General features: G+C 38.9%; 1 protein-coding gene across 1 annotated transcript in view; it reads right to left on the reverse strand.

The window, feature by feature from the left end:
- The window catches only part of ABCA13 (ATP binding cassette subfamily A member 13), a 489,071-nt gene that overhangs the window by 2,711 nt on the left and 472,535 nt on the right, over positions 1-13,825 (reverse strand). The window contains exons 60-61 of the mRNA XM_030795834.1: positions 1,346-1,451; positions 8-145 (exon numbers count right to left, since the gene is read on the reverse strand). Coding sequence (XP_030651694.1) covers positions 8-145; positions 1,346-1,451 — 244 coding nt within the window. The remainder of the gene's footprint in view (positions 1-7; positions 146-1,345; positions 1,452-13,825) is intronic.

The following is a 13,825-nucleotide window of genomic DNA, read 5'->3' on the forward strand; positions in this document are numbered from 1 at the left end:
ACTATACCTGCTCCAAAGTGGTTTGGTTAATGGAATAATGCTTAATATTCAAGAAGGTTTTATTGTTCTCTATAACTTTGAACAAGTCAGCTAGGCATCCCCATCTTTTTGGCACATGATATTCTAATAAATTCAGGTGCTGTCCCTAAAAGCAAAAAAAAAAAAAAGGATCATATAATTAGCATTATTAAACAAAATTGATCATACTACATTTAATTGGCAAATAAATTGAGTTATACACATAATTTTGTGAGTCTCCAATGAATGTTTATTGATGACAATATGCCATGGGGTATATTTGACAAATGGCATTCAACTGAGTGGCATTGCTGTTCTGCCCCCTGATATGCTCCAACCTTGCAACAGCATGGGGAAGCCCTGTTTAAGGAATCATAATATGCGCAAAGATATTTGAAATGTAGGAATTCAACATGGCCTAACAGAGATGGATGGAGGAGCCCTGAGTTTTACACTGGGACTTGCGCTTATCTCTCACTGTTCTCATCATTAGCTGAGCCAACTGTTGGGAAGATATTTAAACCTCTGATCCTTGTCTTCATGTATGCCAATGGAGATAATTATATCTGTTTTATAGGGTGGCTCAGAGTCATAACTGAGCATGAATGACAATCTCACACAGCATGCTTCTTGCATAGTAGGATTTCACTAAATGACAGTTGTTGAAGTAAATAGAACATAACTACTTTATAGACTACAACCTGCTAGAAGTTATAATAAAGTAGCATCCCACAGTTATCCAAGAGATTTTTAGACAGTGCTTCTCAAACTTTAGTGTTCATAGGAATCTCCGGGTCACCTTGTTAAAAGCAGATTCCCATTCAATAGGTTGGGGCCTGTGATTCTGCATGTCTAACAGGTCCCAGGTAATGAAGATGCTGCTGGTTCAGTGACCATACTTGATGATAGCAAGTTTGTAGAGGATTGTGATCTCAAGCATAGGGCTCTTTCTGTGAAGCAATGCTGAAACCATCAAGCCTATAAACCCTACAGCAAATATATGGAAGAGATTAGCTCTTGCAATCTTCTATGCTGAACAAGATGAGCTATGCAATGAACCTGTGCCCACAGATAAGAGGCGTGATACGTAATCACAGGCTGCTGTGGCCAATCCAGCAAGCAATTAAGCAGGCTTGTCACTCTTCAGAGTAGTCAAGCAATATCAGCTATCCATGCTATTTTTGGTAGGGAGGCAGGGCCTATACTTTGCAATGTGGCTAAGGTAACAAGTAGTTATAACAGCATAGAATAAAAACAGAAAAAGACAGGTACATTTATTATTTTTTTTAGCTGAAAACAAAGAAATAATACAGGATATTAGCACTACCTTGAACTGAATTCCTGGAAAATAAAGCTTCAAGTGGTCAGAAACAGTGCAATGTTGACTTGCTTCCTTACAGAGCCAAACTTTGATCATATAACCATCACCAAACCTGAGAGTTAAATAAAATAAAAACATGATTATTACCATATTGACCTAAGATGAGTAAATTCTAAGTCCATTTTCACACAGAGGCAGAAAAAGGAAGTAACTACTCCAAATTGTTGGGAGTTTGGATTCTCAATATAAGACACAGAAATTAATTGTAAGTCAATTATACAGTTAGTTGTTTTCCATTTATATTGACACAGACACTGATTTACCTTAAAAAAATTATCAGCAAGTCCCAGAATCAACATCCAGTCAATAAAAGAGGGATGGTGAAAATGCAAACAGTGAAAGCAAAGTCCTGAGCTAGTGGAAGTGAGAAGCTGGGCTGGAAACTGGCCCTGGGAAACATGATTGCTGGCCTTATTGCTTCAAGGTCTGTACTGATTAAAATTTGGCTGGGAAAAGATGAAAGGGATTGCATATGTAATTACCAGGCACTTGTTTGTTTGTTACATAAAAAAGTTATCCCAATTGTACTTTAACCCAGCCTAGGTGGACAGGCCCTATGACTGCAAAGGAAGTCTCCTGCCTAAGGGGCTCTGTTCCTCACATTGTAGAGTTGTAGACAGTAGCTCCATTGGTGTCCCATCAACAAGACAGGAGCTCATACTCATACCCTAAGGTAACCTCAAATAGCAATCTCCAGGAATGAAGGGGTCCTCCAAAAACTGTATGAATTATTCTACTCCCTTATCTCATGTGGTGTTGGGCACATCACAGCATCCCAATAAAAATCTGTTCAATAAAAGACAAATACATGAATATACTCTGATGACTAAAATCTCTGTCCGTTTTGTTCACTGATGCATCTTTTCTAAGTACCAAGCACAGTATGAGTACCTAGTACCTAGCACTGGTAAATATTAGTTTAATGAATGAAGAATGAATAAATGGCATGTCAAGTCTTAGCAATCATACTCATCTCATTTACAAAGCATTGCTGGGGAAAAATGTGTCATGCTTAAGTAAATTTTCCCTAAATGAGGCTGATCCCTAACAGATTTATGGTCAAATTATTTTTCAAATCTGTCTGGTAAAGACAGGGGACCCAAGACAATGTGACCTTGTTTCAGTGACATAGATCACCCTTGTGAGCACCCATGGAGCTCTTTGCCCTGGGGTTCTGTTTTTCTATCCTCTTGTCTTAATTTCAGGCTGTCAGATGTCACTTCCCTCTGAGGTCTGTGCATGGCTGCAGTAGCCTCCCATCATTCGAGTTGATGGTTTCTAATCTTCACATGGCTGACAGGTTGGTGAGGACACTGATAAAATATACATAAAAGCATACGGACATGCACCTCTCTAACTTTTCTATTTGGCTATCTCTCAGAATTGTTAAAGGCCAACACACTGGGTTGGTACAAGAGGTATAAATTCTGTAGCCATCCCCCTTCTCAGCAGTATGTTACAAGCTGTGCTGCTGAATAACATGATCAACCCACTGTGTCTTCACCAAATCCCCCAAAGTGGGTGTACATGTCCAAGTTTCATGAAAAGAAGGGATTGAGGCCCAGGTGGTTGAAGGGGCTTCCCAAGGTGAAGCACCATGTCACTGGAGCTTTGTAAATGCTCCTGGGAGAGTTCTCAGCTGTGTCTGGGCATAACGTTATGTTCCAGGGCACAGGGGATGTGTTGCATGGAGATGTGTTTCTGGTCTCATGTTTATTAATGATTCTGATGGCATGACAAAATGTAGTGTTTGCACTACTGAGGTTGAATCCAGCTCCTCCACGTACCAGTTGTGTGACCCTGGAAAGTCTGGTAAATTTTCTAACCTCAGTTGCCTCATCTAGCAAACAGATTAATCACAGTATCTGCCTAATAAGGTTGTGAGAGGACTGACTGAATTAATCCTTGCAAATTACTTGGAACAATATCTGGCACTGTGTAAATAAGTAGATAAATAAGCAGTGAAATTTGGGATCTATTCAGAATATGACCAGAATAGAAGAATGTTCTTCTTGGAGTGAAGAAGCCCACTATTTATTTGGAGAACTTCGATAAAAGCAGATAAAACAATTCAAACATGAATAGGAAGCACTACATAAAAATACAACGGTATGAGGAGACAGTGGCAGAGAGATGGCTGTATGTTCTTATGCATATTAGGATCCATTTTTACCATTAGTAGAAATTGCAGCCCTATGGGTATATTTTGCTAATGAATTTTGAAAAATTAATGCTAAATTCCAATAATTAATAAATTCTCTATAAGCACATATGCATATTACTAATTAAAATGCTTTCAAATTAAAGTTTCGCTTGAACTAAAAGAATTCCGACTTTACTGTGAAGAGTATGAATTACGCAAAAAGAAAAATTACACAAAAATTAAACAAAAAGTAAATTCTACCAGTCTTCCAAAATAGAAACACTCTAGAGAAAATATGCCTGAAACAAACAGGAGATAGGTTGAAATAGGTTACTCAGGATCTCTCTAGAACAGTTACTATTTAAGAAGGCTTCTAAACATAAAATTATAAAAGCATGGCACCTTCAACAACTTAGACACTCTTTGAAGATTATTAAATTCATAATGATGTAAATATCTAATTAATATTAGCTTGACTTTTTCATTTCTGTCTCTAACATACACAGTTATGTCAATAATCTAAATTCCCTGAAGGATTTATTTGATTTACCTACTTCCACAGAATAAAAGGTTGCAAAATAGCCAAGGAGTCATTTATTTCTGTGTTCACTCATTGATCTAACATTTCTAGATAATACATTAGGTCCACATTATCTGTATAATCAGTGATTAAATAGAGATAAATAAATTGCATTATCTGTAGGTAAAGGTGCTTATAAGAAATATTCTACAATTTTTTGAGGTACAACATTTTGGAACCACAAACATTAAATGTAATATATTAATTAATGCTAAAACAGAAGCAGGAGTAACACATGAGTGGAAGAAAAACGTACACATATATATTTTGAAAGTCAGACACTTCAAGAGCAGAACAAAAGAGGTGACAATGCACCTGCAGAGACATTTCTGAAAAATCACTTGTCAAGTTATACCAAGTGCCCATGAAGCTTTGCATTCTTAGGCTTACCTTATAAAAGTCCTTCCCCCGAAATTAAAAGTTATAGATTTATAACAAATACATTGATTTCAGCCTCAACTATTAAAAATCTCTAAAAATAATACTTACTGAAGAGAAAATGGCTATTATATAATATTAAGTGTAAAACAGAAAATCATAGACTCAGTATTACATTAATGAGGTAAATATATTTGCATATATTTACAGTCAGACTGAAATAAATTCTGGAATGTTATCCAGACAACAAATAATCGTATGACTGTTAGGGTTTTTTTAATACTATTCTGAATTCTGAAATAATGAGCACATTTAACTTTATCATTAGAAAGAAAAAATATACATGGTTTCTAAGAGAATAAAATAAACATACTAATGTCTCACACTCTACAACTGTATTTCAGTTTCTGATTTTAAAAATCATTTATTTAGAAACTTTTTGTCACATTGCCTCTAAAAATTAAATGCATAAAATTCTTCTTGGTATAGAAACTAATCTTAGACTTTAGAAAATAACAGGATTTGTAAAATATGTAATATTTGTATTATGTGTGTATAGATATATGCCCACTGATTTCCATCATCTGCCCCACAAGGAGTCTATTCACACTCACATCCACAACCCTATATATGTGCCCTTCCCTACACATATCTGAGTAGGAAATACCTTTAAAGATGACTTCTCCCTCATCCACCACAGGGCGAGAGCAGAGAGCAGAGGGGGACCAAGCCTCCCGTGGTCTCATGTTAAGCTCTCATCCAACACAAGTGTCACAGCACTGACTGTGGAATATGGGGCCCCCGCTCTCTCAGACTACATTGGTCCCTAATTATCATCTTCCTGCCTCACCATATCACACTCTACTCCTCATGGGTTTTTGCCTCAACAAACTACCAAATTCCAGTGATCTGTCCTCAGCTACTGAATTGTAATAGGTTTCCTTTGGATGCATGAAGAGAAGGAGAGGATGGCACTGAGGAAGGGAGGCTGAGCAAACAGCAGGATGCAAACATTTATGTGAGCACTTGATGTGTAGATGTGTAGCTGGCATCTCTGTATTATTAATAGAAACTTCCTCATTGTAATCTCAGTCCTTATGATTACCCACTGGAAAGAAAAGGAAACCAAGAGAGAAGACTGAGGACGTGAGCTCTGTCCTGCATCCTCTGTGAGTGAGGCACCAAACATTATCCCAATTAATCCCCACAAAATACTGATGTTGCTATCTCTGCCTCTGATTTACAGAAGTGAGGTGGATCTCAGAGAAGCTAAATAACTTGTTCAGGTCACGTAACTCCAAGGGAATGGAGGCAGTTACGGTTCCAACGCTGAGTACTTAACCTCAAAACTCCAGCCTGAAGCAGGATCTCATCTAATTGTTAATGCTCTTACATCCTTTATATTAATATTTTCACATCAATAATTTCATTTTACTCTTAATCACACCTGTACACGGACTAGAACAGATACCAATTCCTCTCTATAAAATGCAAAAATTTAAGGCCCAATGAGATCAGGAGATTTTTTTCTTTGTCACTCAGCTTATTAACTGGTAGAGCTGAGACCATGGGGCTTACCTCACAACCACGTCCCTTCATTGCAAGCACCTTTATTATTTCAACTTCAGTTAAGTTTGATTTGGATCATTTTCCAATCATTGCATATGCAAATCAGAATGGCTGTGAGGTTTATAGACCTAAGGTATTAACATAAAGGGAGCCTTTGACAAATAACAACAACAACAAAACAGTGTTTGGCAGCTGGCACCCGCATTCCTCTTGGAGAAGAAACCCCCTTTGAAAACAGCCTCAATACACTTCTGAGTTTAAAGACAAAATCATATAGGGAGATGACACAGCTTCACAATAAAAAAGCTTGATTCATGTTAATACACATCACTCCATAAACATTGCTCTCTGTGGTTGGACGTGTCACTTTCTTAAATGACTCCACCAGTCATAGATCCAGATTAAAGTGGTTGGGTCAACATCACCTCTAGGAAAGGCCAACAGAACTGTCTCAGAACTCCGGAGGCCATGTCATTTTCATGTCTGAAAGACTCTGACGCAGTATCAAACTCTTCAGCTTGTCCACGAAGCTCTCCATGATGTAACTAATGCCTTCCTCTGACTTCACATCTAAGAGTATCCTTCATGCTAACTACAACCAGATCTCCTTTCCTCCATCCATTCAGTACTAATTCAGTGCTCATTTGTGCAAAGCCCTATTCTGGCCATGAAAGCCCTTCCCGCGTACATCCAGGTGTATGGTGCATCCTTCAATGCCATCAGTTACAGTAGAGCTCCAAGAACACTGGACACATAAATCCTTCTGCCAGTGACTCTAACACCCCTGCAGATGCCCAGTTCATATTTAATGGAGTAATGAGTGAATTAAAATCCTTCTTAGGCTTTGGTGCAATGGAAACAATATTTCTTTCTTAACTAAACAGCAAAATGTGTATCTATTGTTTTTCCTTTCTTCTTTAGAGTAATCAAAAGGGATTTTTTTTCTTTTTTTTTTTTTTGAGACAGAGTCTCACTCTGTCGCCCAGGCTGGAGTGCAGTGGTGCAATCTAGGCCCACTACAAGCTCCGCCTCCCGAGTTCACGCCATTCTCCTGCCTCAGCCTCCCGAGTAGCTAAGACTACAGGCGCACACCACCATGCTCGGCTAATTTTTGTTGTATTTTTTAGTAGAGACAGGGTTTCACCATGCTAGCCAGGATGGTCTCGATCTCCTGACCTCATGATCTGCCCGCCTCAGCCTCCCAAAGTGCTGGAATTACAGGCATGAGCCACCGCACCTGGCCAGGACCATTTTAAAGTAAGGAACAATAACCAAGTCAGCAGGACAAAAAAAAAAAATACATAGCCTCATCTCCAGCATTATATCATTGTCACCAGCTAAACAAACATGATAGAGCAGTTTGTTTCAAGGTGGTGAGGTGACAGCTATATGACTCAGCCTCTTATGTGGCCTCTTGCATTTTTAATGGTCTCTGAACATTTCCCTTCATTTCAGAAGTACCCTAGAGTCTAGATAAACAAAAGATGCCTTTTACAGCTGACAATATTGCAAGAGTAGTTTGCTATATTCCTCAACCTTGACAGGGAAGCATTTCTTTCCCCCACACTTTTAAAGAGAAAGTTGGGAAATAAATGATCATCCATGAAGTTGAAATTCTTACACATGATTTCTACTATGAGTAGCAGCAGATGAGTTTTGCTTGGAGCATAGAGGAGTGCCTAAAATTCCGTTATTGATGAAATAAATTATATACATGATTTTCTGTCCTCAGCCACCAAGCTGTTCTCACACCAGTCACCTTGAGAGGCCAAGAGAGCTAAAGCAGTCATTTTTTTCCTGATTTTCTTTTCTTTCTCTGTTTTTTTTCTTTTTTTTTTTTTTTTGCTTTATGAACATAATAAAGAAAATACTCCATAGAAGAAGCCATGGCAAGCTACTTTCTGGCTTGATGAGTGCTGCCTATAGAGAAGCCTGCAGTACTTTGTGGGTGAGACCTGAGGAGGAAAACACCAGTATTAAAACAGGGAGCCTTCAAAGTCAGCACCCCACTCAGCCACCATCTGTGCAAAGATGGCAGTTTTGTAAGTGTTTCCATAAGGGAGGGGGTGCTCTGCTGCAGGCACCCAAGCAAACCCTCTCTATTCTGTTTTGCTGCAGTTTTAAGTTTTTGTAGGGACATGGTTCCCTTGGGAGAGTGGATTAAACTTCTTCTGAGTTCATTTTCAAAGGCTTTGCAAATAACCTCTATGGTCTCCAGTCAGATCTCATGTAATATAGCCCTTAAATAAATAATGTAATAATAAGAAAAAAAATGCATAATTGCCTTAACAGAGAAGAATTGCTTTAAGGTGCAACCTCCCTCCCATTGTTAAGAAAAGGCTTTGATAAGCCAGGCTCTGGGTAGGAGACTCTGGGCCAAAATGTGCCTGGAACTTTCCAACTGGATGCCTGAGTAAGGACAGCACCCTGGCAGCCAGGGGCACAAGAGGGGAAACAGCTGAGGATGCAGGGAAGCGCTAGGTGGACGGACAGCCCAGGGATCCCCAATTACTTCTCTCTTCAGGCCCACATTCAAAAATGTTGGAAAATTACTAAGTTCATGGAATTATTGATACACTTGGGTGTATGGGGGGGGCGGTGATAAGTGGCTGGCTCCCCAGGCACTGGAGCACATGCCCAGGCAGGACTGCACAGGCTCAAAAACAGGGCAGGGCACACAGGCCTCCAACTCACCAGGAGTTCATAGAACCCTTGAGACAAGAGTCCTGGACCCCCAGCATGAAATCAGGCATATTTTCCTAAATCTCCCATGGGCAGGAAAGACCCAAGTGACAGCTGAGTTATGAAAGTGAATCAAGACAGTGAATCTTTTCCATGTTACTCTGGATCCTTTCAAACACTAATTACAAACTAGAGGAGCTATAACAAAGAAAGTACTAACTGGGATCAGCTTCTCCACGTTATGGTTGGGGGATGCCTATATGGGAGGCGGCTGACTCCTTGCTTTGTGACCAATTGTGCTGCAGTGATTGATAAAATCTTCTCAAAAGGCTGGTGCTTGCCCTTTAATCATTCAAATATGCCTCTGTACACCATAAAATTAATACTATAAATGTTTACAATAATGAGAAGAAAGCAGGGGCTGTAAAAAGTCAATATAGATGTTAAAATTGGACTCAAAAACAATAGACCTAGACTCCCTATTTTACGGGCACAGTCACTTTAGGTGTAGGTACAATACTGGCATTAAGTAGACATTAATAGATGTCTTTGAAAGCATTTAGCCAAGACTTCCAGCAGGACAGTATGAGGAGTTCTGCAGACTCATTTCCCAGTAAGAATGCTGAAAATTATTTTTAAAAAAGCAGTAAAGTCTCCAAAATGGTATTTTTCTGTATACAGCAAGATAAAAAATATAGTTATTCAAGAAAGTCTACTAAAACTGAGTAAGAACAGTAATAGTCTGTGGCATTTAAAACAAGATCTAATCTTCTCCTATCTCCCAGCTCAGGGAAATGGAAACTCCACTCCAGGCTGCTGCATTCAAGAACACAGGGCTCCCTCCCACCTTAGCTCTCTGTGAGTGAGCTGTCTTCCCCGCTCATCCTGGCCCCAGCTACATGTTCATGAGGTTAAGCTGCCAGTGAGTACAGATGAGAGGTGATGGTGCCCTTTTTTTACCCAGCTCTACCTCATTAGACAAAGGCTCATTAGACAGAGGCTTTAAATTAAGAACAGCATTGCTGAGAATATTGGGGTCCCCCTTGTTCTTGCCTCATACCATGGTATGGGGTTTCCACAATGGGAGAAGGAAGCTAAGAGGATCTGAGGTCACTGCCCTCCCTCTCCAATGAGTGCTCAGCTTCTAAAGTGGGAGCGCCATTCAGAAAGAAACATGACATTGTTCCCATTTCTAGCTCCAGAGATGTGGCTCATGTATGTTTCCTTGCCTCTAAAGAAGCAAGCCATAAACAGATAACTGCTTATGTATCCCCAAAGGGACTGTTTTGTTGTTTTTGTTTTTAGTTTCTTTTGTTGTTTTTTTTTTTGCAACAAAATGTGGAGAAGTTCAACCATAAGGGTGTTCTTAATAACTGGAAGCTGTGGTGAAAGGCAATTGGGAGATTGATAGATTCATCGGAGATATAGGCTAAACTATAGGTTGTCTAATTTACCAGAGAGAACCAGGGAGATGACTAGAAGGAGCCCTCCCAGTGGCAAATTTGTGATTAAAACAAATCTCAAACACTGATCTCAGGAAGGAGTCCTTTAACAGAGCCTAAATTTGACGAGATTTATATGTAGAACAATTTATGCCCATGATATTGTTGAAAACAATACAGCAATCAGTGACTCTTACCAGCTGGGTGTGGGTAAAACAACCAGGCAGAAGCAATCCGAAGTTATTTTATAAAACACTTTGAGATGAATGGAAATGAAAGGACAACATTCCAAAGCTTATGAGATGTAGCTAAAGCAGTGCTTGGAGAAACACTCATGGTAATAATACTTACATTAAAATATGAGAAAAATTACAAAATAATACTCAACTGTATACCTTAAGAAACTGGAAAAAGAAAAGCAAACTAAACCTAAAGCAAGAAGACAGGAAATAATAAAGTTAGAGTGGACATTGATAAAATCAAGAATATAAAAACAACAGAGAAAAATGAAACTAAAGTTGATTGTGGAAGTTTGAAATGCCATATGGAATATGGCTATGAAAAAAATCAACAGATTTGATAAATATTTAGCATAATTGACCAAGAAAAAAAGAGAGACGATTCAAATTACTAGTATCAGAAATGAAAGAGAAAGCATTACTGCTGACCTTACAAAAACAAGCCATCCTTGATGGTTTCACTGGTAAACCAAATGTTTTAAGAAATAATACCAATAAAAAATGGAAGTGGAGGAACACTTTCCACCTCATTGTTTGAGGCCAGTATTACCACAATACCAAAACCAAAGACATCACACACACACAATCTCAAAAGAAAGGAACACTACAGACCAATATCTCTTAAGAATATGAACACAAAAATCCTCAACACAATACTAGAAAATTAAATCCAATAATATTGAAAAAATTAAACATCATGATCAAGTGAGACTTATTCTAGAAATGCAAAGTTTGTTTATCATTCAAAAGTCATTAATTTTTTTGTGTACCCAGAAGTCATTCAGGAGCAAGTTGTTTAATTTCCATGTAATTGTGTGGTTTTGAGAAATCTTGGTATTGATTTTAATTTTATTTACATCTATCTGTCATCTATGTATCTATCTATCTATGTATCTATCTATCTATCTATGAAAGAGAAGTGTCTCACTCACTCTGTCACCCAGACTGGAGTGCAGCAGTGCAATCTTGGCTCACTGCAATTTCTGTCTCCCAGGTTATGGTGATTCTCCTGCCTCAACCTCCCAAGTAGCTGGGATTATAGGTGCATGCCACCACACCTAGCTAATTTTTGTATTTTTTTTTTTTAGTAGTGAAAGAGTTTCAACATGTTGGCCAGGCTGGTCTCAAACTCCTTGCCTCAAGAGATCCACCCACCTCAGCCTCCAAAAGTGCTGGGATTACAGGGGTGAGCTACTGCACCCAGCCTGATTTTTATTTTTTATATTCCATTGTGGTTCAAGATTTCAATTTTTTGAATTTATTGAGGCTGGCTTTATGGCTGAGCATGTGGTTGATTTTAGAGTATGTTCCATGAGCAGATGAGAATAATGTACATTCTGTGGTTGATGAGTAGTCTGTGGATGCTGATTAGGTCCAATTTGTCAAGTGTCAAAGTTAAGTCTAGAATTTCTTTGTTAGTTTTCTGCCTCAATTATCTGTCTAATGCTGTCAGTGGGGTGTTGAAGTCCCCCAATATTACTATGTGGCTGTCTAAGTCTTTTCATAGTTCTAGAAGTACTTGTTTTATGAATTTGGGTGCCTTTGGTCATTCCATATTGGTTTATCTTTTTATTATTGAGTTGAGATACATATCTACAGCTATCTATCTTATGGATGCCAATTTCTTATCAGGTAAATTTTTCCCATTCTGTTGTATTTTCACACTTTTGATAGTGTCATTTAAAGCATAAACATTTTTAATTTTGATGACAATTAATTTACTTTTTGTCTTTTGTTGTTTGTTGTGTTTTTGGTGTCATATCTGAGAATCCACTGACAATTTCAAGGTCATGAAGATTAACCCCTATGTTTTTTTCTAAGAGTTTTACAGTTTTAGCATTTACATTTAAGTCATTCATTCACCTTCAGTAATTTTTTTCTACTAACTGTGTGAGAGGTAGGGGCCCAACTTCATTCTTTTGCATGTGACTGTCCAGTTATCCCAGCACTACTCATTGAAGAGACTATTCGAAAATCCTATTCACCCCATTGGCTCCTCAGCCAAGCACATACACCAAATGTCTGAATAGTCTTTTCAACATCAAATGTTCTTAGCATCCTTGCAAAAATCAGTTGACCATAAAGCCCAGGGTTTACTCCTGGACTCTTAATTCTATTTCACTGATCTACAGGTATATCCTATTGTGAGTACCACATGCAAGTAAATGAAGTTGGGACCCTACCTCACACACAGTTAATACAAAAATAAAATTACTAAAGATGAATCAGAGACTTAAATGTAAGTGCTAAAACTATAAAACATTTAGAAAAAAATCTGGGGGTAAATCTTCATGACCTTGGATTTGGCAATGAATCCTTGGATATAACATGAAAACCACAAACAACAAAAGAAAAAAAAGATTAAGTATCATCAAAATTAAACATGTTTGTGCTTTCAAGGGCAATACCTAAAGTGTGAAAAGACAGCCCACAAAAAGGGAAAAATTCAACTGATAAGATATTGGCATCCAGAAGACAGATATAGATATAGATACAGATCTCAACTCAATAATAAAGACAAACCAATATAAAAATGGCCAAAGAGCACCCAGACGCATAAAACAAGTACTTCTAGACCTACAAAGACTTAGGCAGCCAGAAGTCCTAGCCAAAGCAATCAGGCAAGAGAAAAAAGTAAAGGGCACTCAAATCAGAAAAGAGGAAGTCAAACTATCTCTGTTTGCCAAGGAGGAGCCAAGATGGCCGAATAGGAACAGCTCTGCTCTACAGCTCCCAGCGTGAGCAACGCAGAAGACGGGTGATTTCTGCATTTCCAACTGAGCTTTGAAGAGAGTAGTGGTTCTCCCAGCACGCAGCTTGAGATCTGAGAACAGACAGACTGCCTCCTCAAGTGGGTCCCTGACCCCCGAGTAGCCTAACTGGGAGGTACCCCCCAGTAGGGGTGAACTGATACCTCACATGGCCGGGTACTCCTCTGAGACAAAACTTCCAGAGGAACGATCAAGCAGCAGCATCTGCAGTTCACCAATATCCGCTGTTCTGCAGCCACCACTGCTGATACCCAGGCAAACAGGGTCTGGAGTGGACCTCTAGCAAACTCCAACAGACCTGCAGCTGAGGGTCCTGTCTGGTAGAAGGAAAACTAACAAACAGAAAGGACATCCACACGAAAAACCCATGTGTACGTCACCATCATCAAAGACCAAAGGTAGATAAAACCACAAAGATGGGAAAAAAAACAGAGCAGAAAAACTGGAAACTCTAAAAATCAGAGTGCCTCTCCTCCTCCAAATGAACGCAGCTCCTTACCAGCAATGGAACAAAGCTGGACAGAGAATGACTTTGACGAGTTGAGAGAAGGCTTCAGACGATCAAACTTCTCTGAGCTACAGGAGGAAATTCGAACCAATGGCAAAGAAGTTAAAAGTTTTG

The sequence above is a fragment of the Nomascus leucogenys genome, chromosome 17, assembly GCF_006542625.1.
Source record: "Nomascus leucogenys isolate Asia chromosome 17, Asia_NLE_v1, whole genome shotgun sequence".
NCBI classification, from domain to species: domain Eukaryota; kingdom Metazoa; phylum Chordata; class Mammalia; order Primates; family Hylobatidae; genus Nomascus; species Nomascus leucogenys.